The sequence below is a fragment of the Triturus cristatus genome, chromosome 4_1, assembly GCF_964204655.1.
Source record: "Triturus cristatus chromosome 4_1, aTriCri1.1, whole genome shotgun sequence".
NCBI classification, from domain to species: Eukaryota; Metazoa; Chordata; class Amphibia; order Caudata; family Salamandridae; genus Triturus; species Triturus cristatus.
In genome coordinates, this window is record NC_140585.1 from 525,073,650 (window position 1) to 525,098,856 (window position 25,207).

At 46.8% G+C, this 25,207-nt stretch overlaps 1 protein-coding gene across 2 annotated transcripts in view; it reads right to left on the reverse strand.

Moving 5' to 3' along the window:
- Positions 1 to 25,207, reverse strand: part of INTS13 (integrator complex subunit 13) — a 327,931-nt gene that overhangs the window by 81,611 nt on the left and 221,113 nt on the right. Inside the window, exon 12 of one of the 2 annotated variants that reach the window (XM_085652788.1) lies at positions 22,187 to 22,357. The exons of the other annotated variant lie outside the window; for it this stretch is intronic. Coding sequence (XP_085508914.1) covers positions 22,187 to 22,357 — 171 coding nt within the window. The remainder of the gene's footprint in view (positions 1 to 22,186; positions 22,358 to 25,207) is intronic. 2 annotated transcript variants of the gene reach the window in all.

Consider the following 25,207-nt stretch of genomic DNA (forward strand, 5'->3'; position numbering starts at 1 on the left):
CACAACTTTTGATGTGTGGAAGTCAAAAATTGGAGCCACAACTCCATAAAGAGTCATCGGTTCTTGCTAAATTCACCCCAAAGGCCCTTTGAAAAGACAAATGGTGAAGGAGCTGAAGCATTGGATTGTGGTTATAAGGTTCAATCACCCCAAAGCCCATATCCTTCTAACCAGAGATTTTGACCTAAATCTGCTTTACAACCCTCTTCGCATCCCCTCTGACGAACAAGCGGACTCCTGATGGCTTATTCCATTGCAGGTAACAATTCCACAAAGGACACCTACACTCCACAGGTGCCAGACTCATGAAAGTACCAACTGCAGGCTGGGGTGGCCGTAGTTTTTCCTATGGCACCACAAAACTGTGGAATACTTTGCCCCCTCACCCTCTTCAGAAGAGAGCTAAAACCAGGCTATTCGACAATTAGACACCACCTGGGCTTGCTGAGTTCAAAGCGCCAAGACACCTCCGGGTATTCGCGCGCTCAATAAATCTCATTAACATTAACAAAGAACAGACTCCATTGGACACACTCTGATAGCTGCCTTAGAGGGGATGTCCCTACGGGCACTTTTTGAAAGATCAACCATCTCATTTCACTCATTCTCCCCCCAAAAAGCTGCTTTAGATTACACCTGCTGTTCAACTTCACTGTTCGATGCGATTAAGTCTTTCTCTATCACCGTGCGCTGCGAAAGTGATCATATGCCACAGGGTCTACTTAGAAAAAACTGCAGCAACAAGCACAACATTTGACAGACCGTCAGTTCTAATGCCCCCTACCAAAATTGGAAACAAATAAAATAGAACTCGTAAGTTACAACTAATTACATTTCCTGGAAAACAACTTTTCTTAATCACAGCCCACATTTGCGGCATATTATTTATGACTGATAACCCTATGTGCAACGCGGTCTCTTTGCCCTTGCCAGCAACCACCAGTTAAGCCCAGCCTCAAGGTCCTCCAGACCCGCTCCACTGCAACCTTGGTTTTCAAAAGAGCTTAAAATGTTGAAAAGATCTCTGAACAAAAAGATTAGATTGCTAAAAACTGGATCCAGTACTGTCTTTCATGCGGAACTACACGTCTTACGCAGTAACTATAAAAAACAAATCTGAAAGGACTGCAGATCAAGCTTTTTCTGGCCTGCTAATCTAAAAACTCAATGGAGTTCTGGCTCATCATCAATCGTCTTAGCAGAGATACAGAAATCGTCAAATTAAAGGTGATTAATGTCACCTCTGAAAATTGGACCACACACATCAGCACCCTTTATAAAACTAAGCCAGAAAGCCTCAACTTGCAACTTAGCCACAGTAACTCCAGTTTTTCATATGAAAAGTCAGAGGCAACAGAAGTGCAAATCAATCAATATGTGTAACCCATCACGACCAAAAGAATAGCAACTTTGATCCAGAAAAGCAGAGCCGATTGTGTCCCTGGTCCAAACGGTATCCCTGCCTCAGTATATAAGCACGATGCTGAGTTCTGGTCCCTGCTGATGGAAAAATTGTTTATAACCTGCCTCATCACTGATCCGATCTCCTCGTCCTGGTAAGAATTGATACTGCACCCGATCTACAAAAAGGTACCATTGGCGAGCCCTGACAGCTATCATCTCATTGCTCTCTTGGATGCCGAAGATAAATATTTTGCCTCCCTACTACTGGAAGATATGGAAGTATGGGCAAGTTCGAAAAACATGATTTCTTTCAACCTAACCAGTTTTAGGCATTTGTGGCACAACAGACTACATCGTGGCCATCAAGAAGCTGGTAGCAAAACAGATAAGGAAAAAGCAGCTTCTTTATTGTTACTTTGTAGATTATAGCAAGGCATTCGATCATGTCAGCCACCTGCTTCAGTCCAAGCTCAAAGCCTGGGACATCCCCGAAGCATTGCTTCGCGGCATCCAATTTCTTTACTCGGACACTAGGGCCAGAGTAAAACTGGGAAATAATAAAGCAGTCTCTGAAAAGATAAAAATCATAGAACGTGTCAAACAAGGGTGCGTTTTAGCAACAGTCCTCTATAATTTACTTATGTGTGACCTGGCACCTGCGTTGGATTCTGCAATCAGCGATGCACCAAAACTGGCGAACTGCCTTATTACCTCATTGCTCTACGCTGATGACATAGTCCTTTTAAGCCAAACGGCAAAGGGACTTCAATGGCTGATCGGTATCTTACACAAACATAGCACCTCACATGCAATGACGATAAACTTTAAAAAAAAAAAAAAAACATCGTGATATTTGCTGTAAAAGGAGAAAAACTTTGGCCTGGCACTTGCGTAACAGCCGACTGATTACATCAAATAAATATAAATACTAGGATGCTGGTTGGATGACAAAGGACATTTAACCGAGCTCAATTCACTAAAGCCAAAACTCACCTCACTACAATTTGCTTTCCAAACCACTCTTGAACCTCTGTTGGAGATAGTGAAGGCCAAATGTATCCCCACTTTGGGGTACGGCTCAGACGTTTTCCCTGGGAAACTGGGTGCCTTTTTGAATAATGCACAGAGCGCTGTCTTCAGATCGTCGTTGAAGCTCTCTTACCACACTTCACCAGATCAGACTAGAGTTTATGCTGAGTAATCAAGTCTTAGCACAGAATGCGAGTTTCCTGAAATATATGCACTCTGCACGTGCTGCAAAAGAAGTTGACCCGAAGAACTTTATCAGGTTGTAAGAGCCATCTACAAATAACTCGGTCTCACACAATCTGTGGACAATCGCTCTCTCCGAAACATTGGCGCTCAAAGCTGCAGCAGCTCTTTGGAACCAAAACCTGCTCCATCACTGGTTCAAAATAGTTTTAATTGTTTTTAAACAAAGTGGTTCATAAGGAATCCTTTATATCTGATCGTAGGGCCCTTCTCTACTACAATCTTAATCTCCACAAAGTTCTGCACCATGGGAGGTAGTTGATACTACCTTAATTTATCAACCTGTAGGACTAGTTCTAAATTCATCTCAAGCCTAACGGTAAATGATTGCATTGTATCGGAGTTCTTTAAATGCAAAGAGCTGTTTATTTTACTGGTTCTCTCAAGCACGATTGTTTTTAACAACTCAGCCCTAGATAATCAAAACTGAATACGTTCTTCATTATGTTACCTCTAAAAAGCAATTACTTTGTAAGAGCTCTTGCATAACTTCCAAAGCATTGGCAACATTTACAGTTATACCTTCAGAGTACACTGCTTGGTGAGTAGCCTATGCAAACAGTTTAGTTAGCGTGGCATCATCCGCAAACAGACATGGTTGAGACGCTTCCTTCCTCTTTGGATAATATAACTTCAGTTCAACAAAGAACACCTCAAGATCATTAATAAAAAGGCTTAAAGGAAGGGATGCTAACACACATCACAGACACTTCACCACAACACCAACAAAAACATTGGCTAGGGTATCTCAACGTGCCGATTAATCTAGGAGATCACAAGTTAAATCTGTTGATAATAACAAACATGGTTTTTTATTGCTATAAAAGTAATACACATCACTGCTTTTCTTGGTTTAATATATTTGCTGCACATCAGAAACAGTCAAACATTTTGGTATATGAACTGAATGCCCTATGTATATCCTGTTTGGCCATCACTCATAATTGCCTCATCTTCTAATCATTTTTTAATCCTCTTAGGAAACAACTCAACAAAGGTCAGGGCAAAGCTACAACTGTCATATGATAAGGGAGGATTGGAGGCTCCGAATTTCTAAATCTACTATTTGGTTGCACAAGCTCAATGTGCGCACCATTGGTTAGTCCCACATTATGATCTGGAACGAGGAATGGCTGCTCCACTATCAATACAAGCTGCATTGTTTCAAAATTCAAATAGACCATACACTGAAATTGACACAGTCCAATGCACAACATGTTACTCGTCCTGTCTAGCGGATTTGGAGGGGAAACCCAGTGATGCACAGTCTCCTATTCAAAATGAATAGGACACAGATAGGCCTTTTTTCCCTGATCATAGATTTCCCTCGTTTGCCGAATACTTGGGAAAGTCTACCAACACCGCGCTAGAAATACTCACATAACACACCATAAGGAGTATGCTGCAGATTCTAAGAGAAGCTCTGAGTGGGAGTCTTTGAGTGTCCTCCTATCACTCCCAAGGTGGCTCCCCTCGGTTAAGTAGCAGATGCCCCTTCACACTACGAACATTGGTGGTGAAGGTTATGGTACTGGGTTGGAGTAGAGAGGCCATGTTGTGGGGGGAAAGGAGAAGTGCTTGTTTTGAAAACTGTATCCGGGACATGGTGTTTTGTGAAGAGATGTCAGAACTGTACACTTGATCTTTGCCGCCAATGTCTTGCCGGCGGGACTTCTGCCAGCCCCTTACATGCCATTGTGTTGGGTGTTGCAGAGCTGGAGAATTGATCCGGGACAACATAGGTATATGGCAGACATATGACAGATAAGACACTATTACGAGTATTATGCGTGGAGTGCAGGTTGTATTTATGTTATGACTATACCCCGGCTTATGCACCACGTGACCACATTTGTACAATTGCTTGTAATGGCGAGCAAAAGGTTACTACTCTATATGATATACAGAATTCAAAGATTGATATGCACGTACTTATCTTTACTAAGTTCTATATAGTTATGTATGTACTGCTGTAAAAAGAATAAAATAAATATTGAACTGAGAGCTCACTAAAGTGTTTCCTGCTAAGTTAGGAAATGAGCCTTTTGGTTCTCAGGTGCACCTACAGCTTTGATTATACTGAGGAACAATGATCATAGAGTTATATGTTGGAGGAACAGAAGTGATAAACATAACTGCACTAATAACTTGTGTAAATAATTCATGCCCTTAAATACAGAGTAGGGTTAAAGACGTCGATGGGGCCCAAGTCAGGGCTCAGCATCTTGCTGTTGTGTGGTCTCCTTTTACCATTAAAGTGAGCAGTGGTTTACTCTCTACAGCTGGAATTACATGACCGTCTGCAGGATGTTTACTCCTCCAACCTCAGTAGCCTCACACAACTTAGATAAGTGTTGCATCCATTTCTTAGGGATGATATTTATGACATGCTCATAGAGTTCAGGCTGCCTTAATCTGTATCACCAACCACAGATATAGAACGCTGTTTTACTTTGTAGGTAAACCGGCATTTCCCATGAACAGGCCTACTTATGCATAAATTCATTTATCCCCATGTAGACGTTCAATATTAATGGAGTGGTCAATAAAAGTTCTTTCCATTTAGTTTTGAATGTTTAATTCAATGGTGAAAGCAGATTTGTAATAACTTCAGTAGGAAAGAAAGTGTATTGTGTGCTGCCTAAAAGTAACCTCATTTAGAAACGGTTTTCTTCACAGCCCTGCTCAAGAGATGGAAAACACATCCTTGGCAGATTTGTTAATGGCTTGGCCTGTGGCAGCAGGAAAGTAAGAGTGGTAGGAAGTGGTGCAAAAAGAGGCAAGACATCTGTGAGATTGGGTTAGTGAATTCTTCAATCACTGTCTCATGCACAGAATAAGTAAAAGTAGTAAAGTGACCCTTTTTGCATGGTTGCCTCCCACTTTATGCCTAATGTTGATGTACTTTGACTGAGTGTGCCCTGGGTTTCTGCCAACGAGGTACCCAGGGCCTATGTTTTTTCCCCTAAACTGTCCTGTTGCAAAACCCAATTGGCAACTCTCTGGCCACATGCAAGTCGCTTGTAAAAGGTACAATCGGTACCAAGGGCACTGTGACCAGGGAAGCCCTCTAAGGACTGCAGCACTTATTGTGCCACCCTTAGAGGCCCTGTACCTTTACACACACAATGCCATGGCAGGCTGCGTGTATTGGTGCAAGGCAAAGTTTATATACGGCATGGCACACATCCCTGTGTGCCATGCCTACAAACCACTGTTCTGGCATGGGTAAGCCACCCCTCTAGCTGGGTGCCCTATACCAGTGGTGAGGGTACTGGTGCATGAGCCCTGTACCCCTGTAGTGTCTAGACTTGTAAGTGCAGTAATGCTATAAAGAGTATATGGTCTGGGAGTTTGTCATTACAGGTGATTCAAGCTCTGATCATATCCAGGCTGGACTACGGGAACAGGTTCTATCTTGCCATGGCTAGCTATTTGCTGGACAGGCTTCAGCTTGTCCAGAATGCAGCAGCCCGTACCATCTTTAGGTTCCCACGAAATGCGCATTTGTCCCACCTTCCGAGGAGCCTCCATTGGCTTCCTGTAAGGAAAGACTCTGCTCGTTACACAGAAAGCCCTATACGAGGCAGGACCAGGTTACCTCAAACGTAGGATTTCTTTCTATACCCCACGTAGAAATCTTCGCTCCTCGAATCAGCTGCTAACCAATATCCCCTGTTTTAAAAAGACTAGGTCAGGATGGTAAGGGTCTCTCCTACCTTGGACCCTTCCACTGGAACAAAATGCCCTTCCGTCTGAGAAACATTGAATCCACACCCCTGTTTTGAAAAAGACTGAAAACCTGGCTTTTCTCTTGCCCCAACCCTCTTCCACGCTGCTACCACTTAGCTTTAGAGTCAGGACACTCCTTGGAGTAGCAGTGCGCTCTACAAGTATCCCCACTTAGACATAGACATGAGGTGCCAAGCCTCCTTCCCCAGGATGGAGAGGGTCCACTAAGGGGAAGCTTCAAAGGCTTGCTGCCTTAGTGAGCTACCCTGGCCATTTGCTGCTCCCAGCAACTGCCCCCCACTGGTTCTGACCCCCACCTTGGGCGGGAGAATCGGCGGGGAAAGAAAAGTTAGGAGAGGTGTGCCAACCCCAGCCCTCAGGTGGGGGAGGCGAGGTGAAGCACAACTCTCAGTCTCCGCCATCTTGCAGATGGGGAGACCCAGCCGACCATAGTGAGGCTTATGCCCCCTCACACTGGAGGATAGCATGATACGGGGTGTACCCGCCCCAAGGAAGGGACCTATTGGTCCCGACTGGTACCTACCTGTACCGCCCCTAAATTTAGTATTTAGGGGCAACCCTGAACCTTGCCTCCTAATACAAGAGTCAACAAGAAAAAACAAGAAGAAGAGGGACCAAACAGCTGCGCTGAGAGACGACTCTGTGATCCCCCACCACTCAGCACCCGGTGCCCTGATCCCAAACTCGAATGGCCCAACACCGTAAGGAGGTCCCCCCGGTGATCCTGGCCTGCGTACGGTGACCGCTGAACCCCCACAAGCTTCTACCCCGAGCCTGCAGCCAGTGTTTGGGTGGTCCCCTCCAACCGCAACCAAAGGTGACACCCCGACCGCCTCTCTGACAGAAGCGGTCCAAGGAGCCCAATCGCTGACCACCCGACCGACTCCTTCTGCGAGCACTTGTGGTCACAATCCCAAAGACCCCATTCACCAAGCCAGTCGATGACAGGCTCCCAGGAACCTCTGACCAAATCTATCGCTTGGACTAAGACCGAAGGTCTCCACTGATTCCAGACAACGGCAACCTACACCCGGCAACCTCTGTGCTGCTGGCAGTGTAGATTTTGTGCTGGCCATTGGGCCCTTCAATGCTAACCTCGACACCAGGAGCCTTTTGTTCCATCAACCAGGTGGCCTGCTCTTCCGCAGTCCCCAAACCAATGACCTTGCTTAGCCCTTTGGCTAACATGTGGTGCCTACACTGTGTAACCGGCCCCTCTCTGCCACTGGCGGTGCGAGCAGAGTGTCCATCTGACTGAGTCCTACTCACGGACCGTAACTCCATTTTTGTTCTTTCGGGGCTAGGCGGGTCTCGTGAGTAATCCTGCAAAACTGTAATTGTATTATAAAACGCATTAACTTCTTTCCCTTCTCTTAGGAAATGTACCAGCGTGGTATCTAGGATACTGATGCTGATGCCGAGTAAGAAAATTAACAATAAAGTAATTTCGGCTGCTTATTGTCTACGTTTACAAACCTGTAACAGAAGCCAAGATAATGTTAAATGCATATTCATGATACCTTGCCTTTGAGAGTAGGAGTCTCCTTATGATTTGGTTCTAGTAATAAAATAACCCTAAATAATATTTTTATATGAATAAATTGATCTGAGTTCAGTCTCTTAGCTGAATGTGTACAATAAATGCTTTGCACTACCCTCTGATAAAGCCTTTCTGCTCGCCCACACTACCACAAATATAGAATAAGGTGTTATCTACTTTTACCTCTGCCTGCCTTTGAGGATCCATTGGACACTGTATACACTATACCTTACTTTGGTATAGTGTATACAGAGACAGCTTCCTGCAGTAGGGAATGGAATAAGATAGACACCTAACTACCTGTTGCTCAGAATTTTCTTCATCCTGGGAAGAAATCTCTGGAAGAAAAGATCATTCCATCTGACTGCTTGAGGAATAAGACTTCTGGTAGCACCCAGGGATTGGAACAGCTCTCCTAATCTCAACAGGTAAGGCTCTTGTTTATGCTACAATGACAAAATATTGTATAAATACATTGGGGGAACCCTGTGTCCTTCAGAACCTAAGTAGAGCTACAATGGTTCTGTCGGGGAGACAGCAGTTACATTGTAAACAAAAACAAATCCTGTTATGAATATTTTATATATATGACTTGTATATATGACTCTCAGCTTAACCAATATGTAAAAAGTGGGCTAAATCCCAGCACGCAACACAAAATTATTGGTATATTGGAACACTAACGTGTTATCAGGGTCAAAACGTCGACGATAACATATGGCTCAGTCTTAACAAATCTCTTGGTGAATACTACTGAGCAGCCCTGCCACAACCAGAGATATTGACTTCGTTGTTGTTCTGACCATTATTCAACTTGTACATATTTGTATATAGCTTCACTCTTGTATATTTGCCCTGCACTATCAGCACTGAGCACCCACTGTCACTTTGAAACACTGGTCACTTTACAATTGTGCTTCACCTTGACAGACTTTTGAAAAATGTATTTTTAGAAATGTTTTGTGAAAAATCAAAAATAATTATTTTTGCAAGCAATTTGGAGTTTCTGTTGTACTATTGTGTTCCAATATACCAATAATCTTGTGTTGCACCATGACACCAAAGGCAGAAGAGCTCTCTGCCCTTAAGAAGGCATAGCTGATCACTTATGACTCAAGCCTGTACAGTCCCAAAGGCCCATCTCCTTCCCCTGAGTGTACCAGCCGTTGTCTAGCAGGAGGACTACAAGCCCGCGCATACCCCACAGTTGCAGGGAAAGCTACATAGCCAAAGAGACACGATCATTACAAGGAACAGCAAAGCAATGGAAAGCAAACATATGGAAAAAACGAAACTAGTTACCCCACCCCTGTAGGGACAATACCCTATTCCAGCTGTGTGTCAGAGGCTTGTCTAACGGTTTTCACATAAGACCTGTACGGTCCTCAGATATCCTTGGGACGGGAGGAGCTGGGTAGTGTGGTGGAATATATTTTTCAATTAGGGTTACAGTATGCCAAACTATTAAGCCAGCCCTGTAGAGTGGGAACCGTCCTACGGCCCCAGTGAATAGCTATTTCTATCATTGCCAGCAGTAAAATGAGGGATACAAATTTCCTAATGCTTCTGGGGAAGTTTACATCGTACCCTAGCAGGGCCACTTCAGGTGTGGGGACGAGGGACAGGTCAGTCATGTCGGCTAGTGTTCTGTGCACTATCTCTCAATATGGCTGTAGTTTTGGACAGGTCAAGGAAAGGTGTCCAAAATCGGCGTGTGAGGCGTTGTATTTACGGCAGGTATGGGGCCTGGACGGATCCAATCTATGGGCTCTAGCAGGAGTGATGTATATTCTACGCAAAAACTTAAAAAGTAGTCGTTTATGCCTGCTGTTGAGTGAAACATCATTCGTAACCATGCATCTTTTCGCCCACTGGTCGTCCGTAATGGGGTGGCCCAAGTTGTCTTCCCAGTCTTTGCGGATCTTGTCATCATCAACCGGTATTATCCTGGAGCATGCCTTATACAATTAAGATATGAGATGGACACCACTCTCGTTCTCAATGATGAGCGGAAGGGGAGTGAACGAATCCGGCTCGACGGGAAACCCAGGCAGTTTGGCGCGTAGAGCTGAACAAATCCGTCCCAGAACAAAGCTATCCATAAATGTGGCCTTGTGAAAACGGACATCATCCATTGAGAAAAGATGTGCCCATCTGGGAACAAATCACCCAGTTTGGTGATATCAAATTTGGCCAAAGTACGCTGCACCAGTCGTTCACCAGTAATTGTCAGCCAGCAGATGTTGGGGACAGGGGAGTACAGTGCGGAAGCGCCGGTGACTCGTTTTAGCTTTTCCCAGGCCCAGCTGGTAGTGGACACTGTCTGTATATCATTGGGGTCTCGAAGGACGCCCTTGGGCAAGACAGTAGATAACCGTTCGGGTAGGACGAGGTCCATCTCTGGGCGGAGAAATGAAATTCTGGCGTTAGGATGGAACCATGCAAAGGCGTAACTGCATTGGGCCACCAGATAGTACAATTGTAGATTCGGCACTCCATACCCTCCCCTTTCATATGGTAAGGTGAGGACCTGCCAACGTACGCGTGCCTGCTTGCCCACCCAGACCAGCTGATATGGTGAGAACGCAACGTTACAAAGAATCTATTCGGGAGGGGTATAGAGATATTGTTGAAAAGATATAAAAATTTGGGGAGAATCACCATCTTAAAAACCGCGACTCTGCGGGCGATGGACAATGGCAGCCGCAGCCATCTCTCCACTTGAGCTTCGAGGGCGCTGATTGCTTGCCCATAGTTGAGGTGAAGAATCTGGGCAGTGTCAAGATGGATGTGAATGCCCGGAGTCAGTGCACCATTCGAGGGGGAATTCACATTCCCATGGAGTCGTGCTGGGGGTTAAGGGGAAGATAACTGACTTGCGCCAATTAATGCCCAGGCCGGAATGTTGACCAAAGCGTAGAATCTCTCTAATTAGCGGCTCTATGTTCACCTGGGGTTCTCTGACATAGAGGATGATATTTACTGCGTATAGCGAGACCAAAAGAGGGCCGGTGTTGAACTGTAGGCCTCTCTGCAGGTGCTTTTCCTGGAAATGCCGAATTAGAGGGTCCATGACAAGGATGAACAATAAGGGTGACAGAGGACAGCCCTGCCGAGTGCAGTGTGATAGAGTAAAGGGGTGTGAGAGTGTGCTGTTCAGGTGAAGACGCACTGTGAGGCGGCAATAGAGGAGTGCAGTGGTGGATATGAATACCACTGGTATTCCCGTGCAGCGCATAACAGACACAAAGAAAGGCCACTCCAAAGAATCAAAGGCCTTCTCGGTGTCCAATAGAATTGCGGCGGGGGGGACCTCGGGATTAATTCTGTGGAGGACCGAGCAGAGCATCCTGAGATTCAATGAGGTAGATCGGTGGGGCACAAAGACAGATTGGGACGGCGAGATGATAAATTCCATTAATTGGGACAGACGCCCGGCGACGATTTTAGCTAAAATTTTATTATCTAAATTAAGTAGCGACAAAGGTCTGTACGACCCACATAATAACGGGTCTTTGCCCGGTTTGGGAAGGAGTATAACAACCGCTTCACAGAGTGTCGGGGTAGAATTTGTTTCACTAAGGCCTCGCCGTACAATTCAATGAGTTGCGGCGTCAGCAGGTCCTTGTATGCCTTGTAAAACTCCCCAGCAAATTCATCTAGCCCCGGGGCAGAAGAGCACCAGAGGGTGTCAATGGCTCCAAAGACATTGGCCTCGGAGATCGGTTCCACTAAGAAATCCTGCATATGTTTTTCGAGATAGACCAATGCGATCTCAGATAAATAAGTTTCCTAGGCCGTGGGATCGCGCCCTAGCTTGGAAGTGTAGAGAGATGTAAAATAAGTAAGGAATTTGTCATGAATCTCCACGGTCCCAATAAGTACCTGATCAGAGGAAGAACGCAGCTCTGTAATATAGGCTTTGCTGTATGGGGGCCGAAGCATCTGAGCTAGCACCCAGCCAGGACGTTCACCCCCACCATATCGCCGAGAAGTTTGATATTTGCCCAGAAAGAGCATCTTGCGGTCCGCGGTATCCCTGTACTCAGTGAGGAGGGCCAAACGTTTACCTGCTGTATCCGGGTTGGAAGTATGTAATGTGGCGTTGTCCATGTCTGTTAGTTTGCGTTCTAAGCGCGCAGGTGTATTGATGAGATCTTTGAGCACCCTAGCATGCTTGGCAATGCAAACGCCCCTGATGTATGCCTTGAAACCCTCCCACAAAACCGCCCAAGTGTCAACCGAGCCCGTGTTGATGGTGAAGTAGTCTTTGATGGCTTCACAAACTTCAGTGTGGAAAATGTCATCGTTAAGGGCGCGACTAGGGAAGCCCCATTGCCGTTTAAACCCCTCAGGCCGGGGGACTCTAAGATGGAGCTTAACAGGGGCGTGGTTAGAGTATGTTCTCAGGAGTGTCACAAGTGAGTGAAACCAGCTGGAGACGCGGAGGGAAACAAGCCAATAATCGATTCTAGTCCAGGTGTTGTGTTGGCCGGCATAATGCGTGTATTCAGTGAAAGAGGGATTGCGCATGCGCCAAATGTCGAGGCGGGACAATTGCTTGCAGAGGTCAAGAAGGGCACGGCGTGCGCGTGGTTTAGTGCTGGGGGAGTTGGCAGTGCCATTCTAATTCGGGGTGGAGAAGCAGGTTAAAATCCCCCCCCCCACCAGTAGTAGGAGAGGATCTAACTTTAAAAGCTGGGCATGCAGGGAATGGAAAAAGGGGCGTAGACTGATATCAAGGCCGCACTCTGACCCATGACCAACCCAGTGACAATTATGTATCTACCCTCCCTGTCTTCCACAACTGAGCGGAGACTAAATGGGACCCTTTTGTGAATAAGAATGGCTGTGCCCCTAGCGTAGTTTCTGAAATTGGCAAATTACCTGTGCGCGCCCCAGCTGGAAGCAAAGCGAGCAGGGTCGAATTTAGGTAAATGCATTTCTTGCAGAAAATCGATGTCCACAATGTGCTGGACTGAGTAATGGACAAAATTCCTCCTCTTACTATTATCATTAAGACCCCTGATGTTCCAGGACATCAAGGACAAGCCAGAGGGACCATCAATATTACCCAGCTGAGCCATCCGGAAGACGCGGCATGAATGACAGATATCAGCACCAGCAGTAATATGCTAACTGTGACAGTGAACAAACCAAAAAGTAATCAATAGCATCAGTACTGTAGCAATTATCCCTCCCCCAACCCCTACCCAACTTCACTACCAAAAAAGCAAGGCAGATCCACAACAGATAACAATACGTAAAGTACCAATTGACTTTACAGGGGAATGAAAAAACCCTGGAACTGTACATCCGTGGAACTAGAAACAGACCCAAGGTGTACACCTTGAGGGGTGGCAACGCCACGACAGCCGTCCAGCTACTTTTAACATTTCGGAGTGAAGAATAACATTATCCCAATACAGTCCTGCAGTAAGAGAGTAACAACACAGCAGAGTCAGCCAGACCAGGCACCAGAAAAGAGTTCAATGCTTGCGTCGGAGCTGCTGTGCGGAGGGGAGGGCCTGCCTCCATCAGCAAACACCTGGTTGTTGTTGTGTTTGTGGGTTTGGCAGAATTCCTGTACCTCGGAGGGGGTGTCAAAAACGCGAGTCCGGCTGTTAACATCTATGCGCAATCTGGCAGGATATTACATGCCGTATTTCAAACCTAAGTTTCTGAGGGTGGCCTTGACTCCATTGTATTTGCGACGGGCCTCTTGCACCATGATGGTAAAGTCCGGGTAGAAAGCAAGCTTGGAGCCCTGCCACGTGGTGTATCCGCGTTCCCTGGCGAGTCGTAGAGCGGTGTCCCGATACCGAAAGTTCATGATGCGTGCGATAATAGGACTCGGAAGGCAGCTCGGGTTGGGCCGTGGACCCAGGGAGCAGTGAGCGCGCTCTACCACGAAGCCGGGGGTAAAGGAGTCTTTCCCAAACATATCGGCCAACAAAGTCTTAACAAAGAGATCAAGGCGGCCTGTGGCAGTGGTTTCTGGCACCCCCAAAATGCAAAAGTTGTTGCGTCAGCTTCGCGCTTCACGATCCTCGTTTTTGATCGCCACATCCTTGAGGATGCGCTCCACCCGCTCCAGTCTTTTGAGGGACTGCGCGGTGCCATCTTCGATGTCCGAGATGTGTGCCTCCGCCACATGGAGGCGTCGGTCATGTATTAGAATTTTGGCCCCCAAGCTCGCACAACTTTTATCTAGGGTGTCAAACAGTCCGTCTAATGCTCTGAAGCCCGCCCTCATCTCCTGTAGCAATGATGTGGATGGGGCGGCAGGGTCGTCCACATGGTCTGCACTCTGCCCACCCTCCGCCATGTTGGGGAAACCTCAGGACCCTTCTCCGCAGCTTTTCAAAAGGGAGGGTCTTCTGTTTAGGGTATTTGCAGCCCATGCCGCTAAACAGCATAGCAAGCGAAGCGGCAGTAGAACAGTCCTAGTGTTGGTGACGGGCAGAGGACAGGTCAGGGGCAGTGGACAAAGATAGCAGCCCAGAACATCCAAATGTAAAACCCTGTCCAGGCGCCGGACTTGGCGCTGAGCGATGATGAAATGAAATGAAAGGGGTTTTATTGAGCGTGACTGCTGCCCTAAGGCGTCCAAGCGCTAATAGAGAGGATAGTGTCTTGAGGAGAGCCACGAGGGGTTAGTAGTTGCTAAAAAGGAACGTTTTAAGCTCCTTACGAAAGGACAACAGATTAGAATTAGATCTAAGGTGTAGAGGGAGAGAGTTCCACACCTTAGCAGCGTTGAGTGTGAAGGACCTTCCTCCTGCTCTTGACCTCTTAAACCGGGGGGTTACCGCTAGAAATGCATGGGGGGATCGGAGCTGTTTGCCGGGACAATAGGGGGAGAGCAGGGGATGGTTGATTTTAGGGCCAGTTCTCCAATAGGCTTGGTGGGATATACACATGGCTTTAAATTTTACTCTCTCCCTGACAGGGAGCCCCTAGATGATGATGGAGCCCCTAGAGAAGCGTGCAGGGGGCAGGCGGCGGAAAGTACAAGGGGCGCAGACAATCGTTCATAGGAAGCAAATGAGCAGGGCGCAACGCCCAAGTATGGTGTAATGGCCAGGCACCAGTCGTGACGCACAGGGGTGATGAGGCCCCAATGAAGGTGTGCAGGGGACCGGAGGCAGTCACTGTGAGGGGCGCAGACAATGTAGTGGAGGCAGGTCTTTGACTTCACTTGAGGTGCAGAGGCAGCTATGCTATGCTGTAGGCAGAGGCATGGAGCAGGCCCAACGGCCATGGATCGTGCTCAGGCAGAGCCGTGCGTCGGCAGAATCACGCTGAGAGGCAACTGGGTGCAGGGAGCAACGGGCCGCATCCAGCGTCTCCCCCGCTCCACGCCTCAAAGCGGCCGCCTCCCAGGCTTGCCCGCGTGCCCTGTCCACACGGGGCCTCAGGGAAGCAGGGTAGCATGCAATGGAGTCCTGGGGCGGCCAAGCGTGACCGTGACCCGACCGGGCTGGAGAGTATGTTGGGGGGAGACCTTGGAAGCACCTTGGAAGCAGCCCAGGCGCCCGGCGCACTCACCGCTGTACTGGTGTGTAGCTTCAGTCAAGGACCATCTGCCTCTCGCCTCCACTACCCTGCCGTTCTGCGCTGAGCAGGATCAGGCCGCCACTGCCACATGCTCCACCCTTCAACTTGCCGAACGCCGGGAACCTGCTACCGCAGCACCTCTCCGCCAGACAATTGTAGCGTCTTACTCAGCATGAGCTCGGCGATGCAGCGGTGTCGAGCCCAGGGAGGTTACTGCATTAGATGCCAGGGATAATGTTGCATGGCTGAGACGGCTGGCAGTGCTTCAACGCCGCGCGGCCAACTTGGTCGGCGGCTTGGCCACGCCCCCCGAATGAGCTCTTTCTTGGGAGAGACCTGGAGCCTAGAAGTTTGCCCTGTAGGTTGTAGGAGAACACATACTGTAGCAGTGACAATAACCTGACACATTTTAGACTTTTCATTGTAGAATGAAACAGGGGCAGGGAGGCATGTCTCACACATGGTACTGTGACTGAGCCCCCAGAAAAGGACCCAGAAGGTGGAGAGCAGCAGCATGAAAGATTACTGAGTGTGCATGTGACCTCCCAGCCTCTGTGAAGCAGAAATATTTATTTGCTAGTAAATATACTCGTTTTCGTTTCTTGTGCAAAACTAGTGTCTTGTGGTCATTTTCGTTTTTCGGTAATGCGCATAGACTAAAAGTGACATGTAGATCTCTTTTGTTTCTTTGCGAATTCCCTCATCATTATGCTTTCATGTTTTGAAAATATAAAACTTCAGTTCCCCTTATCCAGTTCTAAGTCTTTTGTGTCGCTTTGCTTCATCTTATGATACTGGAAATGTATTGTGATGTATTTGCAACTTTAAAATTCTTTGGTACTACTGGACATTAAACCATTTCTTATGAAACTGCCTGCTGCTTGCGCCCTAGTTACCAAGAGCTGAGCAGAAAATCTGTTAAAGAAATGTGTTGCTACATACCAAGATTGTGTTTATTAAACCTGTAGGGTTAACTGCCTTCCAAATTAACAACTCACTTTCTGGCAAAAACTCAGTATTTTTGCACAAGAATTCGCTTATTGGGGGGCATGGCCAGCAACATGGCCGAGTAGCTGCGCTGATTGCGAGCTCCGCTGGCCCGATTGAAATCCTGGCGTAATCCTGTTCCTCTTTGCTGTCACACCAACTTACTGGGCACTGGAAAGCAGTGGCGTGCCCGGAAAGCTGTGCCGCGGCGTCCTTGGCCCGAAATAGAGACCTTTACGACGCAATGGTCGGCGCGTGGTCTCCCTCAAGATGGCGCCTACAATGCGGTGATCGAGGCCTGGGACCAGAACTGCCGTGCTCCTGCCTGACGTGGCGGCAGGAGGCATGAACAACTACAGGCGGTGATCGACGCAGCTGCAACTGCAAGCTGCTTTGAACCCCAGAGGCACCATCGGCAATCTTCGACCACGCTAGGGGCCTATGGCCGCGCTACCGAACGACTGCGCCTGGTGGTGCGAGAGTCGGGGGCACGGATTACTCCCCGCCCCACGCTACTGAAAGGAGAGCCTCTGCGGCAGGAGTGATTGACATCGGGCTGCAGCCCGTCTCTTGGAGCCCTGCAGAGGATTCTGAGGTGGGGAGACCGGCTCACGGAGTTCCCGGTCTGTGTGATTGCGGCCTCGAATCTGGCGCTCAGCGGACAGGACACCGGAGGCCCACTGCACTTGCCCTCCCCCTGATGAGGACTGTACCCTGCTGCTGGCCTGGCGGTGAGTCTCAGCGCAGTGATCCCTGAGGGCGACCGCCTCCCTGCCTCTCTATACCGGGACGGATATCACTGCTCGTGGGAAGTTGCACGTGAGCGGCTGAGCTCCGATCATTGGGCCCACCGCGAGGGGTGGATCACCACCGGAGGTCGCTACAGTTTAATTCAAAGTGCCTGCTACCCTGGTGAGAGTGCCGGTGTCCTGCCCTGGGACCCCCACCGCTGGGGTTGTGGTGGCCCTTCCTGCTCCTGCCCGCGGCGCTGCCTTGTATTGAAGTTGAAGATGGAGCGACACCGAGGGGTGAGGCTCGGTCGGGCCACAGACGCATTACCCTCCTCCATCCAACCCACACTTCCGCGGACTCTAACATTATATGAGAGGATCAGGGGGTAGTAGCCCCTACGGAGGGTCGTACTTTCTTCTGCTGCGTGCTCTGGGCCCCGACGCTCAGCTGTGCTTCTCCCACCTCCTGCCATTGCCTACGCCTGTATCCTGGGATCCACCAACCTCCGCAGTTGATCATGCTTATGGGGGTGAGCTGGTGTTGAGTGGACTGATACCTGGAACTTGCGCAGTTCAAATATCGCACACAGTGACCATCAGGCGCAGTACGCCAAATAGTCCACTTAGCCGGGGGCGCTTGCTCTTCTTACCCCCACCCTGCCCGACACAAATGTGCGGACGCTGCCTATCGAGGGCTTACCCAGCGCTATGGGTAGTGACTTCCTCTGTAAACCGGCACTAATGTGAGTGCTCGATTCTTAGACACCCTGGGACTGACTGACCTGTGGAGGCGACACCACCCACATCTATGAGCGTACTCTTATTTCTCGGGAGCCTACAGAGTATTCTCACCGTTGCGCTACCTCCTCGCCCCGGCAGGAGAGGTCTGACAGGTAGACAAAATAGAATACCTAGCTAGGGGCATCTCTGATCACTCGCCTCTCCTAATGAAGGTGGGTGGAAGGGGGGGGGGGGGGTTAACCAAGTAGCGCAGTGGCGATTGAACTCACGGGCATTGCAGAACAAGACAGTTGCTAAGGAGCTTCGGGTGGACTCCGAACTTTATTTTCGAGAGAATGAGGGCTCGGTACAATCGGCAGTCACTTTGTGGGAGGCATACAAGACGGTACTCCGTGATAGAGCACAAAATATAATTGCCCACAAAAAGAAACGTGAAGCCCAGGAGATTGAAGATTTAGAACACACGCTCTTAAGCCTAGAGGGAAGCGACCCAACCACACTGACCGATCATACCCTTCGCTAAATTGAAATAACTAAAAGAGACTACCTAGCGATTGCGACCAACGAGGTGAGGGCACAACAATTAGCAACACAACATTGGCTCTATGAAACAAGGGATAGGGCAGGGAAATTGCTTGCGTGGCTAGGAAGGAAGGAACTAGAGACATGATGGGTAATGTCCATTATAGAATGCACTATCACACATACCACACCCGAGGCTATAGCAGGGGCCTTTGCACGATACTATACTGCACTATACGCAGCTAAACCCCAGACGAAGGAGCCACAAATGCACCAATATTTAAATGCAATTGAACTACCCTCGCTTTCACAGGAGGAGAGAGACAGTCTAGAGGGGGATTAGAAGAAGTGATCGAGGCCACTGGTCGACAGAAAGCAGGCAAAACCCCGGGTCCTAACGGTTTTTCGAGTGATTTTTCTAAAAACTAAATAGCACACTGCTGGCACCACACTTGCTTAAGATGTTCAAGGTGTCAAAGGAACAAGGGATTTTGCCACAAGACCTCCGTATGGCCACGGTGGTGGTCATTCCTAAGACAGGGAAACCCCCAGATGACTGTGGGTCATATCGTCCCATATCCCTGCTTAATATCGAGACGAAGATTCTGGCCACAATACTTGCTATGTGTCTCCTGACAGTCATCACCCCCCTGATACACAGTGATTAGTAAGACTTTATCCAAAGCGTTCCACGCGTTTTAATTTAAGCCATCTAGCTAACTGGATGGACACGGTACAGAGTCGAGATAACCCCACCTGCTCCTTTCGCTTGACGAAGAGAAGGCGTTTGACACGATTCACTGGCCCTTCATGAGGCGCACCCTGGAAAAGTTGGGCTTTGGCCCGGTGTTCCGAGAGCGGTTGGCACTTTTATATAATGCACCTGAGGCTAGAGTCCGGGTCAATGGGGTTGTTTCTGCGAGTTGTCCGATCCAACGTGGCACTAGACAGGGATGCCCCCTATCTCCCCTATTGTTTGCCCACATCTTAGAACCATTGGCCTTTGTGGTTCGAACCCGCCAAGGACTTTTGGATGAGGAACGCATATCACTATATGCAGATGCCATTTTGCTCTATGTCACGCACTCGGTTGAGACGTTCCCCCAAATACTGCAGATACTTGAAGAGTATGGCAGCCACGCGGGTTATAAGATTAACTGGAATAAATCCACCATATATCCGTTGAGCGGGCGATGAGATGAGGCTCAAACATACCCGAGCTGTTTGCGGCTTTCTACAGAGGGGTTTACCTACTTGGGACTATATATCACCAATGACCCCATAGCTAGAATGGAACATAATATTAGACAAGATCTTCTGAACTTTCAGGAAGATGTGAAGAGGTGGAGGAAACTCCCTCTGACCATTATGGGGAGGGCCGCCATGTATAAGATGATAACGCTCCCCCTGCTACTTTGCATTTTACAAAATACCTATTACAAACTACCAGAAACTATTTTCACTGCCATTAACAGTGAACTACGTCTCCTTCTGTGGGACGGAGCTCATCCACGAATAGCGCTGCAAACGTTACAACGCAATCCATACAATGGGGGGTTGGCCTTGCCGGATATTCGAGCCTACTATATAGAGCAGCCCATCTTATAGTCATCAACGAATGGAACCATGCACCGAGAGATCATCTTACCTATAGACTGGAAAGACTGTAATTCCGAAACCGCACTCAAATACACTACATATATGGAAGAGCTGGTGGTGTGCGTCTCCTACCGGCCACCCAGCGAGTGCCGACAGCCTAGAAGAGTGTGGAAAAGCAGATGAAATGGGATGGGAAGCCTACGTGGGAAACCCCTCTGTGGGAGGGTGCAAGACTGCCCGAGATCAGAAAACTGAGAGGCTTTAAGAAATGGGACCTCATAGGCATCTCCAAGATAGGAGATTTGTTGGAGATGGGCTCTCTAGCCTCGTTCGCTTCGCTTCAGACTAAATACCAACTTTGCGATTACCAAGCTTATGCCTACCTCAGACTTAAACACGCCTGGCACGGTGAGGGGTTGGATGCTGAGACCCTTCTGGAATATGGCCCATTAGAAGGTAGGCTCCTACAGGAGGAGATCCCGATCCAAGTCATATACTTGACATTTAAGACGCAAATCAATAATATACCCGACAACCTTGGTCTGCTCCGAGCCAAATGGGAACTCACCACTGGCCCACTAGATGACATTGATTGGGAAGCTGCCCTCATGCACCCGCGTGAATTAGCGATTAGATTGAGACTGCGCTCATACAATACAAGATCCTACATAGAACCTATTTTGACACGGCGCGCTTACACTCTATGGGGAGGGCTGATAACCCAGATTGCCGTAGATGCCACACGGAGCGCGGTACGTATATACACACCCTCTGGGAATGCAGACACATTCAAACCTATTGGCACAGGACAGTGAATGAACTGAACGAAATCCTTGGAGCTCAGCTTGGGCTAGATGCATAGTTTCTCATACTAGGCATCCCCACAGATATCGATCTGCCGAGGCAAAAGCTCATGTTGGCTAACCTAGGGTTAGTAGTAGCCAAGAGAGATATAGCTAAGTGTTGGGGGGCCCAACGACTTCCTACGCTCACGGAGTGGAGGTCCAGTATGGATCTATACATGGTCGCAGAGAAGTTGACCTACAAGGCGAGAGGGTGCCCCCGGAAATTCCGAGAAATTTGGACGCCATGGATAGAGTATTATGGCTTAGATCTAGACATGGAAGAGGGAGGAATGGGCCTCTCACAGGGCAGGACAAGGACCGGACCTTGAGGACTGTGATAAATAGCCTACTTTTGACAAATGTAACTGTATTAGAAATGACCCATGTATTTCTACATATATAATGTTGGTTTAACCGTGTGTTCCTTATCGGAGAATCTGCTGCAACATTTTCTGCCCAACGTTATATCTTTCTGCCCACTATTCAGCCCATATTGTGTTTATTCTCATGTGCTGTCTGCAGCAAGCCAGCCCTTTCAGTTTTTGAATTCTCCACATCACTGATAATATCACGCACCTCATAAGCTCTCAACAAATGAACAACTCAGTCCTTCAACGGAGCGTATTGAAGGAATAGTGGTGCGACTGAATATGCCACAATGAAAATTGCGAGTGATCGCTTTAAAAAGCTTAAGGCTCACTTGTTTTCGTGACCCCCTAATAAAGAAAACTTAGCACCCCAAAAGGTGTTCAGGAAATATGTACAAAGTGGTTAAGCAATCAAGAACTTCATAAGGAATATTGCTAAATTGGACAATGTGTTTTAAAGACATGGAATGAAATTAAAATATTAAGAATTCCTTAAGGATAGAGTTGTCCATTTGCAGAGCACACCTTGAGGTCAGTGTGGAGGTAAGGGAGCATTCTAAGGATCTTGGCGTCCGGAGTTTTCCTTCACTTGTTACAAAACTGTGACACAAGCTTTACCAATAAACAATAATTAACAGGCATTGCCAGTCTCTGAAAGTGGTGATTCTTCAGACCCTAGAAGAGTATACAAATAATAGTGCCATAAACAACGTTAAATATACAAATCACAGTGCTGGCAGTTAGTAGACAAGGCAAACAAGAAGAGGGACACACTCTTTCATATTACTTTCTACACTTTGTGCAACTTTAGAATGTACGGTATCACTAATTTAAGTGAAACAACCCTGGAAACAATAAGCTTACTGCTTGCATGTTGAAGATCGTCGTCTGTGAAATAATCATAGGCCAATAACGAGTATATTTTTCTAACTGATCTTTCGCTCTGTCCAACGGAATTTCCAAACTTCCATCAATCTTGTACCGAGCATCCAAAAAAGGCGCTAATCTGTTTTCCCTCATGAACTCACCAAAATCCTATTGATTAGGAAATATAAAAAACTGGAGGTTAGGACCTTGACATTCAATTAAACTGTCAAATTAAGGCTGCTGTTGGCTGAATAGTGGCACCTGCATTAAAAAGCCATGAGTGTCTACAGTTTGTTGTAATTATGCATTTCTATCATAGTTCACTTTCTTGTATAATCAAAATTAATTAAAGAAATCATGTAAAGTTTATCCCGGTTGGGCAAGTTCGGTACAGATTGTTATTAATCATTTTTAAGCTACTTGTGTTTTCATTTAGCATAGTTAAAAGTTCACTCATCCAACAGACCATGTCTAATACAAATACATTCACAATTAAGTCACTAGCATTATAGTAAGAATTAGCAATAACAAGCACACTAACTATGGTTACCGTCATGTAACAAGGTTACTCCTAGTCGTTAGGCTCTTGACAATTATGAACAAGATGATAGTGATGGAGTAGGGTTTTGTGAAATAAAACCTGCTCAGATCAAACTTCCCAATGTGTGGATTGTTAACAAGAGTCGCGTGAAAGTAACAGTGACGAACTAAAATGGGGAGATGAAACTGCGCAGATGCGTGCTGGAAAGAGATCTGTATTTCCAGTGCTTTTCTAGTAGGCCGCAAATGTGAATGATTAATGCAGAGATAACAGCAAAAAGAAAAGAATGATAGAAGCCATGAGTTTTAAGGGAGACATTTTGTTTTGCACTAACTGTCCAAACTGTGTACATCACGTGTAGAGAAATGCAAAGCATTAATACTGAAGTTTTGTTGTGTTATGATATTTATACGTGTGTATGTTTTTCCTAGAGAAAAAGCACGCTTTTACTGTTCTGCAGACTAGGCCTCAAAAGTCTTTTTAGGTTTTATTTGCTTTCTAAAACGTAGGCTGAAAAGAAATGTATTTTGTCTATCGAGAGTTCCTGAAAATGACCATGGTTGTACGGAGGAAGTAATGAATGTTATAAATGGAATTTCCTTGCCAACCGGAGAAAGTGTTTTTGTGGACAATCGTGATAAAGGAACTAGCAACAAATTTGATGAGTGTTATGTGAAAGCTGCAGAAGCGATTGTTGGAGTTTCCTCTGCTAAAGGACGATGACGAAAGTGTCCTACAGACAAAGGAACTGTTGAAAGTCAGGTGCTTTGTAAGTGGATTGATACGACACTCCCTGCTCTAGTCCAATCAGAACTTTGGATTTTTTGTGTTTTGATACATGGGGAACTGGATCTTTAGCGAATAAGGGTATAATTACTACTGTTAGAATTTTAGAAGGGGCTCGAGTTTTTGACTTTATGAGAAGAGAGGTCTGTGTTGCTGATTTACTTAACTAGCTGGCTGTTATTCTGCTGAGCCTAACACTTTAACTTTGCTCCTCATATCTTTGTGAGGGTGCCCAGCCTACTCTTCCAGCCGGAGAGGGGCTTTTCAGACTATTAGCATTCTGTGCTATAGTTGTTTATGTTCGTATGATATTTTGAATTTGCATTTATCTCATTGTAAATGTTCTTTTGTCTCTTTACCTATCTTCACACTCATGCATTATTTGAGATGTATTATGTAATTCTGCTAGATGTTGCTCCTGTGTGGTGATCTATGATTCGAGCTGTATTTGCACTTGTTGAGCATTCCTAATCACTTTGAAATTAGATAAAAGCATGTTGATAAGAAATCAGAGTGTCATTATTAATGTGAATTTCATCTTAGTGTTCGAAAACTTTCTTGATTAGGTCCTCATAAGGTTAGAATTCTGTCAATCATTGCCAATCCCTGTCAACTCTACAAGATGCATCGGAGAGAGAGGACCAAATAGATAATAGAAATTGGTACCAAGTTTAAAACTCACGCAGCGTGAAAGGGACAGCAAGGTGCTAAATTGGTTACGGATAGTAAAATTAGGCAAAGCCCATTTTCGCTGGATCAATAGCCTACTAACTAGAGGCAAGGCCCAAACCTGCTTAAAACACTGTAAGCTCTATGCACTGGTACCGTGCAGGCATCCTTTCTGGCGAACTGCACTTCTGGCTTTCATGCAAAAAGTAGCAAGTCAATTTGTGGTTTTTGACGATGTCGTATTGGTTGGTGGTAGGGTGCTGAAATAGGACAGGGCCATTACAGCGGTATCATAAATGTATTTTAATTCCACGTCTGTACCATCCTCATCTGAGCCCAGAAAGATCCCACAGGATTGAGGAAGCAAAGAGATGACAGCAGTATTGTGCTGCTTTGCCCTAGGCAAACACTTTGAAAAGAACTTCTTGACCACATTTAGCATTGCTCCAGAAAGAAGACTCAAGGACGCAATGTCTGTAGAAAGCTCATGAGAAGAACACAGGAAGCTTCTTGTCAAGTCTTGGATATGAGCAGGCCTAGATAATGTAATCAAAGCTACCTGAGCTCTGGTGCAGTGTGCTTGCCAAATAAATGGAGGTTCAGCCAAATACGGGATATTAAAAGCTAATTACAGAAAAGCTAATCCATCTGGCATAAGTGGAGTTAGCTTTCAAATGGTCAGCAGCATCGACTTCAAAGCTCAGAAAAAGTTTGTTGGTGTAGTGCAGTGAGCTAGATCTATTGAAAGCTTCAGTGGACGAGGTCTTTACATTTTTCTGATGTATGCATGACTGGCTGAACCTACCTATCAACACATGTCTGGGGAGTCCTTTACAACCACTGGGACTGACAAACTCTAAATAATCGACCTGGTGCATCTAGGTCCTCAACCAGACTCTAACCAGACTGAAGAATAAGGTTTTACATCCATCAGCATCTTACAAAATGAAACTCGTCTACTAAAAATATTCTTTTTTGGAGGGTGCTAGATCAGCTAATTGTATAAGCAAGCTGGGAGCTAT